Source organism: Scyliorhinus canicula, chromosome 14, assembly GCF_902713615.1.
Source record: "Scyliorhinus canicula chromosome 14, sScyCan1.1, whole genome shotgun sequence".
Taxonomy (NCBI): domain Eukaryota; kingdom Metazoa; phylum Chordata; class Chondrichthyes; order Carcharhiniformes; family Scyliorhinidae; genus Scyliorhinus; species Scyliorhinus canicula.
In genome coordinates this window covers 83,019,219-83,038,689 of record NC_052159.1, presented here as the reverse complement: position 1 = coordinate 83,038,689, position 19,471 = coordinate 83,019,219, and the positions used below count along the sequence as shown (strand labels likewise).

The following is a 19,471-nucleotide window of genomic DNA, read 5'->3' as shown; positions in this document are numbered from 1 at the left end:
TATTCTATTGGTTGACCATCGCCGTTAACTATTTTTGGGCCGCATAAGGGTATCCCTTTGCTTGCTGCTAGTCAATTACAATGTTGGGCACTAATGTTGTCAGCACATGGTTATATCATTGAATATCGTAGGTCTGAACAGCATGCAAATGTGGATACTTTGTCTAGACTGCTGCTGCAAGATCAACAAGACCAAAAGGGGCAGCGTGGTGGCATGAGGGACAGCATGGTAGCACAGGTTAGCACTGCTGCCTCACAATGCCAGGGACCCGGGTTCGATTCCGATCCCTGGTGACTGTCTGTGTGGAGTTTGCACTTTCTTCCCATATCTGCGTGGGTTTCCTCTGGGTGCTCCGGTTTCCTCTCACAGTCCAAAGATATGCATCGGCATCTGCTGTGCATCGGCAATGTCCACATGCGCCTGGGACGCGTCTCTCAGTTAGATGGATTGGCCATGCTAAATTGTCCTTAGGTGGGGTTATGGGGATAGGGTGGTGGATTGGGCCTAGCTGGGTGCTCTTTCAGAGGGCCGGTACAGAAATGATGGGCCGAATGGCTTCCTGCATGGTAGGGATTCTATGATTCTGTGATTCTTTGATGTAAAAGATAAACACGAATCTGATTAACACTTCAGTGATGCATTCTATTTACCTCGTGGAAAATGTTCCAGGAAGCATTCTCGTGTGCGAAAATTTACCTAAACAAATCTGGTGATGGGGAAGGTTCTGGACACTATTTAAAAACGCACTCTAACACAAAAGCACAGAAAAAAATCGAAACCTCAAGCTCTGTCTTACCAGGCATCTTGAGTTTACAGTACAAAATGGAGTATTGTTGTGCGGTATTAGAGCAATCATTCCATCATTCCGTCGTGTCTACGAAGTGGAATCCTGGAACAGTAGCATGAGGGCCAGCTTGGTCTCCAAGTTGGTGAGAAGCTACTTCGGATGGCACAGGTTGGATGCCCAAATGGAAGTGAAGGTGGGGTTTTGGCAATCCTGTGCTGTGTTGAGAAATGTACCTTCACTACAACCTTTGCAATGATGAGAATGGTCTACCAGGCCATGGAAAAGAATCCATGTCGATTGTACAGGACCAGTCTCAAAGGACACATGTTTTTGGTCATGGTTAACACTCATTTGAAATGGCCTGAGGTTGCCATCATGAAATCGACAATTATGGAACAGATCATAGAGAAGCTTGACAAAGTATTTACCAGATTCTGATGACCTGAACAACTCGTGAACGGTAATGGCACTCAGTTCACATCAGCCGATTTCGAGGTCTACCTGAAGAGATGTGGCATTTGCCTCCTACCATACAGCTGCCAACAGCTTACATGAACATTTCTTACAATCACTCAAGCATGCAATAAAAGTTTCGAGGGACACAGGTTCTCTATCTAAATGTGTCAATAGCTTTATAATGACATACAGAAACACTGCGCTTTGAACAACACAAAGCTCACTGGCTATATTTGTGTTCAAAAGGAAACCACACACACAGTTCGACCTTTTGACTCTCCCTTCAACTTCAGAGATAGCCAGGCAACAACTTCGGACACAAATGTCTTGAAAAGAACCACATTCCAAAAGCAGAGTCTTTGACCGTGGGTAATGTGTTCTTGCAAGAAATTGCACCTCAGGCAAAAAATGGACTCCAGCAATTGTATTCGCCAAAACTGGTCTGATTTCATATAAAAATAACCTTTATCAGTGTCACAAGGACGACATGGTAGCACAGTAGTTAACACTGTTGCTTCACAGCTCCAGAGTCCAGGTTCAATTCCCAGCATGGGTCATGTGCGGTGTCTGCATGTTCTCCCCGTGTTTGCGTGAGTTTCGTCCAGCTTCTCCAGTTTCCTCCCAAAAGTCACAAAAAATGTGTTGTTAGGTGAATTGGGCATTCTGGAGTCTCCCTCAGTGTACCTGAACAGGTTCCAGAGTGTGACGACTAGGGAATTTTCACAGTAACTTCATTGCGGTGTTAATGTAAGCCTATTTGTGACAATAAATAAAGATTATTATTATTAAGTAGATTTACATTAAGAACATAAGAACATAAGAACTAGGAGCAGGAGTAGGCCATCTGGCCCCTCAAGCCTGCTCCGCCATTCAATTAGATCATGGCTGATCTTTTGTGGACTCAGCTCCACTTTCCGGCCCGAACACCATAACCCTTAATCCCTTTATTCTTCAAAAGACTATCTATCTTTACCTTAAAAACATGTAATGAAGGAGCCTCAACTGCTTCACTGGGCAAGGAATTCCATAGATTCACAACCCTTTGGGTGAAGAAGTTCCTCCTAAACTCAGTCCTAAATCTACTTCCCCTTATTTTGAGGCTATGTCCCCTAGTTCTGCTGTCACCCGCCAGTGGAAACAACCTGCCCGCATCTATCCTATCTATTCCCTTCATAATTTTAAATGTTTCTATAAGATCCCCCCTCATCCTTCTAAATTCCAACGAGTACAGTCCCAGTCTACTCAACCTCTCCTCATAATCCAACCCCTTCAGCTCTGGGATTAACCTAGTGAATCTCCTCTGCACACCCTCCAGCGCCAGTACGTCCTTTCTCAAGTAAGGAGACCAAAACTGAACACAATACTCCAGGTGTGGCCGCACTAACACTTTATACAATTGCAACATAACCTCCCTAGTCTTAAACTCCATCCCTCTAGCAATGAAGGACAAAATTCCATTTGCCTTCTTAATCACCCGTTGCACTTGTAAACCAACCTTCTGTGACTCATGCACTAGCACACCCAAGTCTCTCTGAACAGCGGCATGCTTTAATATTTTATCGTTTAAATAATAGTCCCGTTTGCTGTTATTCCTACCAAAATGGATAACCTCACATTTGTCAACATTGTATTCCATCTGCCAGACCCGAGCCCATTCACTTAACCTATCCAAATCCCTCTGCAGACTTCCAGTATCCTCTGCACTTTTCGCTTTACCACTCATCTTAGTGTCATCTGCAAACTTGGACACATTGCCCTTGGTCCCCAACTCCAAATCATCTATGTAAATTGTGAACAATTGTGGGCCCAACACGGATCCCTGAGGGACACCACTAGCTACTGATTGCCAACCAGAGAAACACCCATTTATCCCAACTCTTTGCTTTCTATTAATGAACCAATCCTCTATCCATGCTACTACTTTACCCTTAATGCCATGCATCTTTATCTTATGCAGCAACCTTTTGTGTGGCACCTTGTCAAAGGCTTTCTGGAAATCCAGATATACCACATCCATCGGCTCCCCGTTATCTACTGCACTGGTAATGTCCTCAAAAAATTCCACTAAATTAGTTAGGCATGACCTGCCTTTTACAAACCCATGCTGCGTCTGCCCAATGGGACAATTTCTATCCAGATGCCTCGCAATTTCTTCCTTGATGATAGATTCCAGCATCTTCCCTACTACCGAAGTTAAGCTCACTGGCCTATAATTTCCTGCTTTCTGCCTACCTCCTTTTTTAAACAGTGGCGTCACGTTTGACACTGCATTAACACTGCAATGAAGTTACTGTGAAAATCTCCAAGTCACCACACCATATACTGTACAATAGGACGGTGAACAAATTTGGCGTCGGAAGGCTGACCAATTATTGTCTGCACATAGTGCGAGTACAGAATCTGTACCAGATGATTTTACTACAGAGAATATGGACAGTGACATGTCTGCAACAGCCAAAATTACAAAACCTGTTATGACAGAATCATCCACACAACCAAAGTTGTTTTGGTTCTGCCAGATGTAACGCAAACCAGGATACAGGAAGACATCCAAGTACACCTCATAGCCAAGTTCCTAAATGTATTCTGCCAAAATGAGACAGACATCCACCCAAGAGACTGTCTTACTAATGTACAATGCATCCTTAACATACCAGATACGATCCGGCTCTGGGTCACTGTCCGTGTGGAGTTTGCACGCTCTCCTCGTGTTTGTGTGGGTTTCGCCTCCACAACAGTATTGTGTGCAGTTCTGGTCACCTCATTATAGGAAGGATGTGGAAGCATTGGAAAGGGTGCAAAGGAGATTTACCAGGATGCTGCCTGGTTTGCAGGATAGGTCATACGAGGAAAGGTTGAGGGAGCTAGGGCTTTTTTCTTTGGAGCGGAGGAGGATGAGAGGCGAGTTATCATAGATATCATAGAATTTACAGTGCTGAAGGAGGCCATTCAGCCCATCGAGTCTGCACCGGCTCTCCAAAAGGGCACCCTACCCAAGGTCAACACCTCCACCGTATCCCATAACCCAGTAACCCCACCCAATACTAAGGGCAATTTTGTACACTAAGGGCAATTATCATGCCAATCCACCTAGCCTGCACATCTTTGGACTGTGGGAGGAAACCGGAGCACCCGGAGGAAACCCACGCACACACGGGGAGGATGTGCAGACTCTGTATAGACAGTGAACCAAGTAGGAATCGAACCTGGGATCCTGGAGCTGTGAAGCAATTGTGCTATCCACAATGCTACCGAGCTGCCATAGTAGTTAGTAGAAGTTTATAAGATGATGAGGGAGATAGATAGAGTGGACATTCAGAGACTATTTCCTCGGGTGGATGTAGCTGTTACAAGGGATATCCAAGGTAGGTTCTTTACTCAGAATGGTTAGGATGTGGAATGGACTGCCTGCTGTGATAGTGGAGTCGGACAGTTTAGGAACTTGCAAGCGGTTATTAGATAGGCACATGGAGCACACCAGAATGACAGGGAGTGGGATAGCTTGATCTTGGTTTCGTACAATGCTCGGCACAACATTGAGGGCTGAAGGGCCTGTTCTATAGTGGACTGATCTATGTTCTATGTTCTAACCCAAAGATGTGCATGGTAGGTGAATTGGCTATGCTAAATTGCTCCTTAATTGGAAAAAATTAATTGGGTACTCTTAAAAAAATTTTTTTTAAATATGTTATGGTGTTGTTACGGATGCCTCATCAGCTCTCAACAGTGACTAAACTTTTTTTAGTTTTAATACAGTGCAGAAAGAATGTTTTGTTCCAGGAGTGATAATATACGGAATAGGGCTTGGTTATTTTATAAACAAACTTTATTAAAACAGAAGAAAAGACAAATATTTAAAACTTTTACTTCAGCTCTAACACTAACAGATTTTTGTCCGACAGATTATATGCAGTTTCTTAACCTTAACAGTCCAAAGACATGCAGGTTAGGTGGATTGGCCATGCTAAATTGCCCAAAAAGGTTAGGAGGGGTTATTGGGTTACGGGGATAGGGTGGAAGTGAGGGCTTAACTCGATGGGCTGAATGGCCTCCTTCTGCATTGTGTGTTCTATTTGGTAAAAATACTGGCGACAGTAAAGAAATAAAGAGGTAGAGGTGTTATGTATCAGAGTAACACCATTGGCTGGTGTAAGGGCACCTGTTGTGCAATGATATCATCGGAGCATTTTGCAGGCTTTTGCAGAATTCACCATTGTACCCTATTGGAGCATCTTGTAAATAAACCCCTTGCACTATGTTATACAGACTCAATGGGCTGGATTCTCCGTCCCTCCGTGGCAGATTGCTGTTTCACCCCGCTGGTGGGATGGTCCGTTACACTGGCAGGTCAATGGGGTTTCCCATTGTGGGGCTGCCCCATGCAGGTGGGAAACCCTTAGGCTGCCGGCAAAATGGAGCATCCCGTCGGCGGAGAATCCAGCCCAATGTGTGCTACATCTGATTCTTTTTCTTGGTGGCTACAACAAAGAATATAACAAATATAATGAGCTAAATTTAGTTAACAACCTAATAGTGCATCAGGAGGAATTGCAAAACTGCTACTAAGATTCTAAATTTAGATGAGGCTGGTTTTCACAGAATGAGACGGTGAATGCCCACAGTAAACTTGGCAAATCTGTGAATAAATGAAATGACAGAAAATGAGTGGGAGGTGTTCAAAAAAGATTAAACATGACACAGAACTAGTTCATTCCCCTGAGGGAGTCCTTGGCAAAACAAAATGCCCATTGACAACCAAAAAGGTCAGGGACGACTTAAAATCAAATGAAAAACCATACCAGAATGCAGAAAAGAAATCACAGATCCTGGTCAATGAGAGGGATACAAATTAGAGTAAAGGATAACAAAATAGAGAGTAAAAGTTCCAAAAAGAGAATATTAAAAAGAAGCTTGCAAAATATATCAATACCAGTATAAAAAAGATTTAAAATTACCAGAGGAAAAAGAAGATGACCAAGACTAATGTTGGTTCCTTAAAAATCAATAATGCTAATATTATAAATGAAATTAAAGAAATGGGAGACCTGTTCAGTAATTGCTTGGCATTGCCATGCATGACATCTGAAGGAAACCAATATTGAATCAGGCTTGGGACCTTACCAAAATTAACAAGCACAATAATGGCATTGAAGAGTGACAAATCATCTGGGAGCGATGGTTTTTATCCCAGGTTGAAATGAAGTAGGCGAGAACATACCCTCACTATGATCTTTCAAAGTTCTCTCAAATTAGGAACCATTCCTCTTAGGTTAGGAAATTGCATGTTACTCTGATATTTGAGGAAGGTGAGAGAATGAAATAACGGAATTATAGATCAGCTATCTACCATCTGTTTTGAAGAAATTATTGGAGCCTATAATTGAGGATAGAATGGCTGAACACCATGAATGTTTTGCACTGGTTAAAACAAGAGCCAAAATGGAAGGGTAAGTCATGCTTGATGAACCTGCTTGAATTTTTTGAAGAGACGACTAAAATAGTGTGTGGGTCTTACAAATGCAAGATTTCATAAGATGTTATGGGAATGTGTATTTAATCAGGGTATCAGGGTAAAATGAAGGAATGAAGAGGTTATGTGACCTGTCCTGAATTTGGCTGACAACACGCTTGGATGGTGTGGTTGTTAAAGATTAAAAGGAATCCAAATTCTTTCGTACCTGTAGACAGTGACAAAAGCAGCTTTGATGATAATGAATATGCCACTAATGGCAGGTGTGAATGGTTATTATTAATCTGTCTATTAATCTCAAGATTGAATAGAATTGTGGGGTTTAAAGCACAGCTAAGCTATATTTATACCTGGATACAAGGTCTATGTGATTCACATTGTCATGGACTTTGAGAGGGGAATAGTGCATAGGAAGCCATTGTAGGATCAGATTACAAGATTCTCCAAACAATATTCCTGAATCGCACAGACAATTTAGTCTGTAAGAGTCCAAAAGAGAGAGATCAGAAAGATGTGATACTTTTCTATGGTTCAGCACGTTAGAATGTGGATGGCAGTTCATTGGAGGCTCCAGGCAGTAGAGGCTACAATACTGGGCAGCAGGAACAAGTAGAGGTGTGTGATAAAGCCAGGGAAGTCCAATGAGCTTCTTAAAAGTTCTTTATTTCAGCAACAGCCTCATACATTCCCAGGGCCCAGTTACCTTTCACCAGGTCCTCATTCCTATTAGCTGGCTCTCGCAAGGACGATCATTGAGGAGGAAAGGATAGGAGAGGACCAAACACCAGTGGCCAGATGACAAACTGGAAAAAAATTGGTTCGGATAAGGCGCCACTGAACGGGGAAGCAGGACAGGCAGGCGTGTACTCCACCAAGCATTATGTCCGGCCTGACACCCTCACCTGTCACACAGGGGGCGAAGCTGCTAACAGCCAAACCCGTGGACGGCACGCACCACATGCATCAACTCAAGGCCCAATCGGCGTGGCATGCCTTCCGGCCACAGAGGGAACAGGTGCGGTGGAACCTCAGACAACGTCCACCTTAACGTCCCGTAACTCCCAAACTCCCCTTAATTTAAAAAAAGATCGGGCACTCTAAATTCTACCTAAAAATAAAGCACCTACCAAAATACCCAGGGAGCTGTCACCCCGACAGTCTTACAGTACTTCTACACAGGCAAATAAACCCACAGCACAAACATAAAAAAAACAGCAAGGCTGCAAGCTGCCACAGGGCCGGAGGTCACATATGGAATGTCCAGTCAGCTCCACACCAAAGTCTCTAGGCACAAAACCTGCAGTCGTACAATAACTCAGCTCGCAGGCGAAACATCATTGTTGAAATCCCACAGTCCGAGCAGCCGCAGAACAGTCTTCCAAACACAACACCCGAACTCACGACCAGAATGACGGTCCAAAACGGCAGTGGCAACTCGAGAACGGACTCCCCGGTGGACCACTCTGCCAGCATCAGGAAACAACAGAGACAGACGAAACGCTACGCAACCCACACCAGAAGTCGCTCAGAAGATACCGCATCCAGTACTGCCAGACACGTCAGTCTCCAGGTCACACCCAGCGGATGCACTTCACAAGCCGGCAGCAAAACAAAACTCAACCCAGCGCTCACCTTCCATAACATTACAGGCTCCAGAAAAAACAATACCACAGAAACAAACTCTGTACTGTAGTCCACTCTTTTAAAAAAAAATTCTGGGGAGGTAGTGCGCCGAACAGACAGCACGCGGACAGCTTCAATTCATTTTCGTCACCAATGAGATAAAGCCAGGGGAGTCCAACGAGCTTCTTAAAAGTCCTTTATTTCAGCAGCAGTCTCATACTTTCACAGAGCGGTTACCTTTCACCGGGTCCTCATTCCTTTTAGCTGGCTTTACAGCTGCCTGCATTTTATGCTAGTGCTGGGTTAACTCAGCCCAATTGAGCATGGGCAAAAATCATCCCCAGCTGGGGCAGCATGGTGGCGCACTGTTTGAGAGTCTTTGCATATCCGAACTGAGCCTGAATACCAGGCTGAGCATCCTGTAGGCTTTTAAAGCATTGCCCACATGTGCAAGAAGGGATAGATTGCACACACGTGACCATCAAAGATCCATAGGTCCATCCTGCAGCCTTTAGCATCAGGAAGGGCTGCTACTCCTAAGATGTTATGTGACCATATGAAGTGTATCCTGCAGGTCTGCACCTGTTTTCCAGGATGCACTCAATGTGTTGGTGCTGATGTATCATCAATTGGAAACGAGACACGATGAAGATCCAAACTGTGGCTTTAATCAGCTAGTTGTTAGCCAGGTGGTCTACAGAGAAAAGCCGACCGCCGGGAAACCTGGGTACTCATACCCCAGAGGTCTACTTGCCTCTCGACCAATTGGTGAGCAGTCACATGACTAGTCCCAGCCAATCAGGCGAGAGGCACATGACCAGCCAGAGCCAATGGGAAACCAATGCTCTGCACCAATGTCTGTGCTCCCACTCATATCACCGCATTCACCCCTTGTGGAGAAAGAAGGCGGGGGGGGGTGTAAGGAGAAGAGAGAGGGGGGGGGGGTCCGAGGACTGGTGGTATGAGTAGAGATAATCGAGAAGATGTGGGCCGCCCACTGGCTCATGGCAAAATAAACAATACTAAATACTACATTAGGATGCAAACAAAATTACAATAGAGTCCAATAAAGTCCCATAGTTGCATCAGATGGACACGATCAGCCTGTCGGGTGCCCTGGTGGACCGTCACAGTGGAGCCGGAGACATCGGGCCGATGGTCGTCCTTGCCTCCGGGAGCGTCGGTCGTAGATGTGTCTCCGTAACCCGGGCCCCGGGTGGTGGAGACGCTGTAATCGCGGAAGAGGGGGTATGTGCGCTGGGTCGTGGGGGCGCGGGGGGCGCTGGGAGAAATTGGGGTTGGGGGAAGGTGTTGATGTAAGGGGAGAAGGCCGCACGCCGGCGGGTGCCAGGTCACGAAGTGAGACCGTATCCTGCCGACCGTCGGGATACTCCACGTACGCATACTGCGGGTTGGCGTGGAGTAACTGGACTCACTCAACCAACGGGTCGGACTTGTGCACCCGCACATGCTTCCGGAGCAAGATGGGCCCAGGAGTGGCCAGCCAGGTCGGGAGAGGGGATCCTGAGGACGACTTCCTAGGGAAAACAAGAAGACGTTCATGAGGTGTTTGATTAGTGGTAGTACAGAGGAGAGACCGGATTGAGTGAAGGGCGTCTGGGATGACCTCTTGCCAACGGGGAATAGGGAGATCTCTGGACCGTAGGGCCAGCAGAATGGTCTTCCAAATGGTGCCATTCTCCCGCTCGACCTGACCGTTACCCCGGGGGTTATAACTGGTCGTCCTGCTAGAGGCGATGCCCCTGCTGAGCAGGAATTGACGCAGTTCGTCACTCATAAAGGAGGATTCCCGGACGCTGTGGATGTACGCGGGGTAACCAAACAGGGAGAAGATGGATAGGAGGGCCTTTATGACGGTTGTTGTGGTCATGTCGGGACAGGGAATGGCGAAAGGGAAGCGGGAGTACTCATCAATAACACTCAAGAAATGGGCCAGGTTGCGGGTCTTAATAAAGTGGTAAAAACGGGTGACCCCTGGATGGCAGAAGTCCGTATGGAGGGAGCGGAGGCGGTCAATCTGCGCGCTGGCGCAGGTACCGCGGGATAGGGCATCGGGAGGCTCGTTGAGCTTACCAGGACAATACAAGATATCGTAGTTGTACGTGGACAACTCGATCTGCCACCGCAAGATCTTGTCGTTCTTGATCTTGCCCCTCTGTGCATTATCGAACATGAAAGCCACTGACCGTTGGTCTGTGAGGAGGGTAAACCCCCTGCCGGCCAGATAGTGCCTCAAATATCGCACAGCTTCGACTATGGCCTGTGCCTCCTTTTCCACCGAGGAGTGGCGGATTTCGGAAGCGTGGAGGGTTCGTGAGAAGAAGGCCACGGGTCTGCCCGCTTGGTTCATGGTGGCCGCCAGACCTACGTCAGACGCGTCGCTCTCGACCTGGAATGGGACGGACTCGTCGATAGCATGCATCGTGGCCTTTGCGATATCCGCTTTGATGTGACTAAAGGCCTGGCAGGCTTCCATCGACAGGGGAAAGGAGGTGGACTGGATGAGGGGGCGGGCTTTGTCGGCATAGTTGGGGACCCACTGGGCGTAATAGGAGAGGAAGCCCAGGCAGCGTTTGAGGGCTTTGAGGGAGTTGGGGAGAGGGAGTTCCATCAGGGGGCGCATGCGTTCGGGGTCGGGGCCTATCACTCCGTTACGCACTACGTAGCCAAGGATGGCTAGACGGTCGGTGCTAAACACGCACGTCTCCTTTTGTAGGTTAAATTAAGGAATTTCGCGGTTCGGAGGAATTTTTGAAGGTTGATGTCATGGTCCTGCTCATCATGGCCGCAGATGGTGACGTTATCGAGGTACGGGAAGGTAGCCCGTAAACCGTGCTTGTCGACCATTCGGTCCATCTCCCGTTGGAAGGTCGAGACCCCATTAGTAACACCGAATGGAACCCTGAGGAAGTGGTAGAGGCGCCCATCTGCCTCAAACGCGGTGTACTTGCGGTCACTCGCGTGAATGGGGAGCTGGTGGTAGGCGGACTTAAGGTCCACCGTGGAAAGGACCTGTTAACCAGGTCGGAAATACGGGGGAGAGGATACGCGTCCAGCTGCGTAAACCTGTTGATGGTCTGACTGTAATCAATGACCATCCGGTTTTTCTCCCCAGTCCGAACTACCAGCACTTGGGCTCGCCAGGGACAGTTGCTGGCCTCGATGACTCCTTCCTTAATGAGCCTCTGGACCTCGGGCCCACTGAAGGTCTGGTCCTGGGCACTGTATCGTCTGCTCCTAGTGGCGACAGGTTTGCAATCTGGGGTGAGATTAGCAAACAAGGAAGGGGGGTCTACTTTGAGGGACGCGAGGCTGCAGACAGTAAGGGGGGGAATAGGGCCGCCGAATTGGAAGGTCAAGCTCTGCAGGTTGCAGTGGAAATCAGGCCCAAGAGTGCCGGAGCGCATAGACGGGGGTGAATGAGGAGTTTGATTTTTTTGAAAACCCTCCCCTGGATCGTGAGGTCTGCTATGCAGCACCCGGTGATTTGGACGGAGTGCGAACCCGAGGCGAATTTGATCTCATGCTTAACTGGGTGGATGGGGAGCGCGCAGCGTCTTACCGTGTCGGGGTGGACGAAACTTTCCGTTCTCCCAGAGTCCAGCAGGCATTTTGTCTCATGTCCGTTGAGCTGGATCATTGTCGTAGCGTGCGTTGGCGAGCGTGCGTGGTCGCGACTGGTCGAGCGTGATGGAAGCAAGTCGTGGCGAGTGTTCCAGGTCATCCTCAGTGGCAGAGTAATTGCTGGCAGGGTCTTCCGTGTTGGCCAAAGATGGCGGCGCCCAGGGCCCGCATGTGGAATCGGGGTCCCAAGATGGCGGCGCCCATGACCCGCACGTGACGTCTGGGACCCACTATGGCTGCACCCTTGGGAACCTCGTGGCAGCTGGGGGCAGTATCAGCGGCGTCTGCGGGCTGGTCGGGGCAGCCAGGAGCGGGGGTCGGGAGGACCGTGGGCCTGTTGCGGGGGCCGGAGAGGTCGGTGCGCGGCGCGGGGCCCTGGGGGGGGGCCGGGGGGGCGATCCGCGGTTGCTGCACGGAACAGCAGCGACCGACTTGGTCTGGCAGGCCACCGCGTAGTGGCCCTTCTTCCCGCAGCTCTTACACAGAGCGGAGCGGGCCAGGCAGCGCGGGCGGGGGTGTTTGGAGAGGCCACAAAAATAGCGGGGCCCCGTTAGTTTGTCGGAGCGTCCCGCAGCGCAGGCCTGGGGGGGGCAGGGTCGGGGTCGCCGGAGGACGGGGGTGGCGTGTGCCATGAGATCCAGGGGGTTGCTGCGTGGCCGGGGGCGTAAGCGCGGGCGTTCAGGTCGGCGACCTCCAGGGAGGTTGCAAGGGTCTGTGCCTCATCTAGGCTGAAGGCGTTCTTCTCCAGCAATCGTTGGCGGATAGAGGAGGATTGCATGCCGGCAACGTAAGCGTCTCTAATTAAAAGTTCCATGCGCTCAGTCGCAGAAACTTGGGGACAGGCACACATTCTCCCTGGAGCCGTGAGGGCCTAGTAAAACTTGTCGAATGACTCGCCAGGGAACTGCTGTCTAGTAGTCAGGAGATGCCGTACATATACTTCGTTGACCGGCCGGAGAAAGCGTCCTCTCAGAATATCAATGGCCGCGTCATAATCACTTTCGTCCTCAATCATTGAATATACCGCCGTGCCCACGCATGAGTGGAGGATGTGGAGTTTCTGCTCCTTGGTGGGCTTGCTGGCTTCAGTTGTCAGGTAACTGTTGAAACACGCCTGCCAATGTTTAAAGATTGCAGGCGCATTTGAGGCATGCGGGCTGGTGCGGAGGCAGTCAGGCTTGATGCGTAGCTCTATTCCAAAATTCTAGCTGATTAAATTGATGTACCATCAATTGGACGCAAGACACGATGAAAATCCAAACTGTGGCTTTAATCAGCTAGTTGTTAGCCCGGTGGTTGACTACAGAGAAAGGCCGACCGCCGGGAAACCTGGGTACGAGGCGGGGTCTACTTGCGTCTCGACCAATTGGTGAGCAGTCACATGACTAGTCCCAGCCAATCAGGCGAGAGGCACATGACCAGCCAGAGCCAATGGGAAACCAAAGCTCTGCACCAATGGCAGTGCTCCCACTTATATCACAACAGGTGCTCTGGCATTTTCAACTGCCATAGTTCTTTCAGCCTCCTGCATGACTCAGCGGATGCACCCTCGGTGACAAGGGATCCCCTCTCAAAACATGGCTGGGAACCTTGGTGAGAAAATCGAGCACTGAAGTTGAGGTATGATACAATATCTGCTGAGGCAACAAAAAATGAATAAAGAATGCATAAAAATAAGCTCTAACACAATTTAATTATAAACTGTAGCTGGACAATAGCATTAAACGCAGATACACATGTGCCACCATGGTGCAACTACATAATCTTCGGAAATCACTTCTGATTACTATCTTAACGTGCAACCCCTTTAACAGTAGCTGAGCTAGACACAAACTGCTGGATATCTTACTACCTGTGCTGATCTTGGTAGCCTTTCTCTGGGTGTTCAAAGCCATGAAGAATCCACCATGCTGGTGAGTTCTCTCATCAGATGAGAGGCCTTCACTATGGTCTCACCCACTGAAGACAGTGGGATCAGTAGCAGGGGAGAGGTGTCCTTGTCCAACCTTGGATGCAAGGAGAGAAGTCTTCAGATGTGACAGTCTGCAGTTCCTTCTCCCTCTCGGCGATGATGCTACTTACCTGCAGACCAGAGGAGGACATTGATTTGGATGGGACTCAAGGTTCATCATCACCGATCACAAAGCTCCTGCTGCATTCAATTCACGCCAAAGAAATGGTATGCAGGTTTAGGCACATACCTGGCTGTTACTAACTGATCTGCAGGATTTGGGTTTCCATAACGGTTGCCAGCCTCTCCATGGAGGAAGGCATGCTCTCCCAAACCTAAGACATTGCAGAACCCATGTTCTGGACAGACTACTCCATCTTCTGTAGATGTCAGCATTGTGCTTTTGGCAACTCCCCTAATTGCTCCCAGTTCTTTGCTGCAATTGCAGCAGGTTCAGTGTGGCTGAAACTAGAGGCCCGGTATCAGCTTAAGGTTCAGCACGACCTTGACCTCCAGCAATCCTCTTGGTTCTTGGTTCTCACAGACTCTATCAGCTGTTCCTACTTGGTGACATGTTCACCAAATTGTGAACCGGAGCAGCATCATTAACGTATACTCATTGAGTAAGTGTGGTGGACGGTGCGGGAGAAAGATATGACACTGTATCATCTGAAGTTTAGACATCCTCCTCCTCAGAATTTGAATGCAGGGTTACAGCGGAGACAGCTAGCTACATGTCCCTCTGAAGACCTGCATGGAGAAATACAATTAGTTTAAAAGCCTTGTCAATCACTCCTCCCATTCATGTGTGTTCTGTGCCTTCTTATCCCCATGGGCTGACACCACTTTCAAACTCTCATCCTCCATGACCCTAATATTTTCATCAGTGATGACCCAGATGCCCACCCTCTGGCTAGTTGCAGTTCCTCCATATCTCAGTGAGTATCATTGTCTTGAGGTCTGGTAAACCTTCACCACTTTTCACCCTATTCCTGGCTTTATGGGCCCTTTTCTCCTGTAAGTAGAAAGGTAAAGACGCTCTCCAAACAATGATCTGTTCTTCCCTCTCCTCTCCTGGCATCCCTGAGGACCATGATGCATCCTCCTGCACATCTCTTTCACACCCACAACAGCCTTGGAAAGTCCTGTGAATGAGGGCCAAATTTCTATTATACACATACAGCCATTCCTCCCGAGGCTACTGATCCTGGGGCATTCTTTTCTTTCTCACTCCTATTTGACTCCTCCCACCTTGAACCCCTCCCATCTTGACCACCTGACAGCCACTTCTTATACTCTTGACTAGACCATGCGATTCGCAGGAAGTTATTGCCACATTATAGGCATTGGATTCATTGCACTGCTGGACCCAATTATATCGTACACCATTCTCGGGCTGCCTGGAGGAGAAGCTGCAGAGAGACATTCTATTTCAGACCGTTGCTATTTCTAAGATTGATTACTTTTGTCTCAAGATTTTTTCACATGATTTCAGATACTGACATTTTTGTTTATGTGGCCCTCACTTGAAGAGCAATAGCTTGCCTATGAAAGTCTTTGCTTTGCAGCTGAAAGCTGATGTTATTACATGCACTGAGCCGGGTATGATGTGTTTTCCAAATGCCAGATACACAGAAACCACAGCATGCAGGCCAGGCTGGCATTTAAAAATGGCAGCAGACCATATGATACTGGCAGATCCAACCATGTGCTCCATCCTATGATACAGTGTCCCTCACATCGAGTGAGTTAATTTGCCAGCCACTGTTTAATGCATTTGCCTGGTCAGTTCTGCTCTGAAATAGGTACAGCTAAATAAACTGAAATAATGTTTTCACCCACTTCCAAGTCTGCTGTCGGATCTGTGTTGAGCTGATTAAACCCCTCCCCTGGACTTACACAAGTCTCTTGATAAAGTCCTTCACAATAGGCTGTAGCGCCAGTAAAGCTCATGGAATTGAGGGCATGTTATTGAACTGTTCAGAAGATTGGCTGAGCAGCTGGAGACAGAGAATAGCAATAATGTGAGTGGTGGCATTCTGGAGAGAGCTGTATTGGGGCTTCAACTATTCTCTATTTCCTACCGACTGGGATAACAGTATACAGTGCCACATATCCAAGTTTACAGATGATATAAATATAAACAGTGTAGATGGAAGCATAGCAGTACAAAGATATATTAATAGTATAAGTAAATGGGCCAAATTGTGGCAAATTGCTTTCAATAATGCCAACTGTGAGGTCTTAGAGCCAAAAAGGATCAATCTGAGTATGTCTTAATGGTGAAAAGGTAAAAGCAGTACAGATCCAAAGAGACTGAAGGGCCCCTGTGCATATATGATTAAAATGTCAAGAACAGAAATAAAAACGATCAAAAAGGTGAATGGAATGCATGAATCACAAACTTGTGATTACATATACCATGTTGCCAGAGACTGTCACAACCCTGTACTCGGAATAAAGGAAACAATTAAACTGCCCTTCTCAGCAACATGAAAGTGTGTCAATTTCTTTTGAGTTAATTTTTTTAATTTTTGAGAATTTTGATGTAATGTTTCCACTGAATTCATAAAAAAAATCTGGTTAATATATTATCTTCCAATTAGCATAAGTAACATTATAAGATATAGCAGAGCCATTTTTCAGTCGGCTAACAGCATTATTTATTCTATTTTGGCTAATATTGAATATGGAATTGCATGTGAAGTATGCTAATAGTTCGGTTCTGCTTGACAGAAAACATTATTTCAGTTTATTTAGCTGTACATATTTCTTTAACTTTATATCTGAGAATACAGATATAGTAGATGAAATTAAGAATAATAAATAATTTTCTTTTTGCTATTTAGAGTCAATGACTGCATTCTGCGGGTGAATGAGTTTGACGTATCTGAAGTGTCACACAGTAGAGCTGTTGAGGCCTTGAAAGAAGCTGGTTCAATTGTGCAACTGTATGTGCGTAGACGGAGGCCTGTTTTGGAAACTATTGCAGAAATAAAACTCATAAAAGGACCCAAAGGTAATCTTCAGTTAATCTAAAAAGAAATAGAGGAATCATGATTTAAAAATGCAACCCTGAAGCTTTATAAGTGGAATGCCTTGAAACTTGTTGAATAGTTTGAATTTACTTGTGGATCAAATGTGCGTGTAACCGTAGAATGTTTGCAAGTAGTAGTTTGTCACCTCTAAAACTTGCTGGCGGGATTTTCCCACCGTTCCCACTGACAGGATCATCCAGTCCCACTGATGGCATCCCCATGCTGCAGGTTCCCCGGGAGCGGAGGGCACAAATAATGAGAACACCCTACCCCAAAACAGGCTGCGGGGGGCATGGAAAATCCCGCCCTATATTTTTGCATTGGAAATTTATTGTATTTTTTAAATGCCAGTCTCTATAGGGACCTCTGTGAAGGGACACAGTGGAAAGTTTACACAAACTTGTTGGCCCAACGAGATCACAGACCTTTTGAGTAATGCTTTTCAGAAATGCCTTCTTGTTGTTTGAATTAAATATATTGCGGGAGATTTTCCATTGTCCTCGCCAGCCTGATCTTCCAGTCCTGCAGCAGCGGGACCATTGACAGCGGCGGGACCAAAAGATTCTGCCACGAGTTAATGGTGGGCCTCCTCCCGCTGCGGGGGTGTAGATAACCTCCCCCCCCCCCCCCCCCCAATTATATATTTTATACATTGAATCTATGCAGCTTGTGGTGAATGTTTATGCGCACAGTGCACTGGCCATCATTTCAGGGGTGTGCACACAGGGCCTGGAATCACAGTCGCAGACAATTCGTTGACCAAAAGTGGAGCTTTAGAAACAAATGCTGACTCTTGTACCTTTCTCTTTGATACTGCAGTGAGGAGACCATCAGGAAAATGGACTGCTGTTGTCTCAGCCTGCATTGTTGCTTATAGGAGGCACCTGGCTCAACAAAATAGAGTTGCAGAACCCTCAAGACCAAGGGGCAGCAGATCCTCCTCGGGATGCAGAGGATGATTCTCAGAGAGCTACCATTTGTAGGCGCCTCGCTAGACCCTGGGTGTATAGATGTCACTTGTTATCTGCAGATGAGCGAAAACCAGTGTCGCCGATGCATATAAAGGGATCTGGACCCTCACAGCTGCCATATTCTGCAAGATTTGCCACCATGGGGACTGGGAAGACGTCCATTGCCAGTGGCAGTGAGAGTAACAGCCGCATTCAGCTTCTATGGCAGGGGCTTCTTCCACAGCTCCGCAGCGGACCTCTGTTGGTTCTCCCAAGTGTCCGCCACAAATGAATCCAGGAGGTTACAGGTGCCTTTTTACAAAGGTCCACAATTTTGTAAACTTTGCCAGAGGTCAAACAAGCCATGACACAAGAGCACTGGGCTTAGCTGGGATTTCTAGATCCCCCAGGTGCAGGGTGGCATTTACGTGGCTATAAAGCTCCCTGGCAACAAGCAGTCCAGTACGTCAACTGGAAAGGCTACCACTTGCTCAATGTGCAACTGGTGCTTGACCACAACAAATGAATCATGCCGGTTTGTGCAAGATACCAATCTTGTGCATCTTCAGAGGTCTCAGATCCCTGACAATTTTGAGGCACCACACAGAATGTCGGGTTGGCTCCTTGGGGCGAGGGTTACCCACAAAGGGCGTGACTGATGATGCCCATGCAGCCGCCTCAGACTCCTGCTGAATGAAGGTACAACAAGGTTCATGCTGCAACCCGGACATTAGTGGAATACACCTTAGGGACACTGGGAATGCAGTTCCGATGCCTGGGCAGATCTTACACTCCCCAGAGGATGTCACGCATCATTGTGACTTGCTGCACACTACACAACCTGGCACTGCAAAGGCCAACTTGCTAGATTACAAGATTTTTTATTTTGTATTCATTTTGCAGGACGTGTTTTCACTGGCTCGGCCAGCATTTATTGCCCATCCCTAATTTCCCTTGAGAAGGTGGTGGTGAGCAGCTTCCTTGAACCGCTGCAGTCCATGTGGTACACCCACGGTGCTGTTGGGGAGGGAGTCGTGATAGGCCAACATGAACATGATCATTGCAACTGTGGTGATTTTAAAATTAAGTTTTCAGGCCTCAGAGGTTCAAACAAATTTAAGAGCTTTATCAGAAAATGTTAACAGTACAGGTTGCTACTTTACACTGCGTGTTTGCCTACATAATGGTTGATGACGTCTCCACGTGATCGGTCCCTTAATGTGCGCCTGTTCCACTGCAAGGCCGCTAGTGAGCACACATAAGAAATATCATGAATGCATAACATTTTCCTCCCCCTTTAAATCAAAGATCCCTGACACAATAAAAAATATAACATTACCAGTCAATCAACAACAACAGATGCTTTGGAGGCCATAGTTCTCTGTGTGGTTGTCAGCGAACCTCAGGCATCTGCCTTTTATGCTTGCGGTAACCTCTGGTGTCTTTGGCTTGGTTTGGACGTCGCCTGTGGTCGTCTTAATTGGAGTCGACGTAGTACTCTGAGGTTAACTCAGTGCATGGTTCTCAGCTGAGGTACTGCTTTCCTGAATT

General features: G+C 47.3%; 1 protein-coding gene across 6 annotated transcripts in view; it reads left to right on the top strand.

Annotated features, from left to right (window-relative positions):
• dlg2 (discs, large homolog 2 (Drosophila)) overlaps positions 1–19,471 on the top strand; it is a 1,378,721-nt gene that overhangs the window by 666,883 nt on the left and 692,367 nt on the right. For all 6 annotated transcript variants that reach the window (XM_038818412.1, XM_038818411.1, XM_038818410.1 and 3 more), the window contains one exon: positions 16,782–16,951. In XM_038818412.1, coding sequence (XP_038674340.1) covers positions 16,782–16,951 — 170 coding nt within the window. The remainder of the gene's footprint in view (positions 1–16,781; positions 16,952–19,471) is intronic.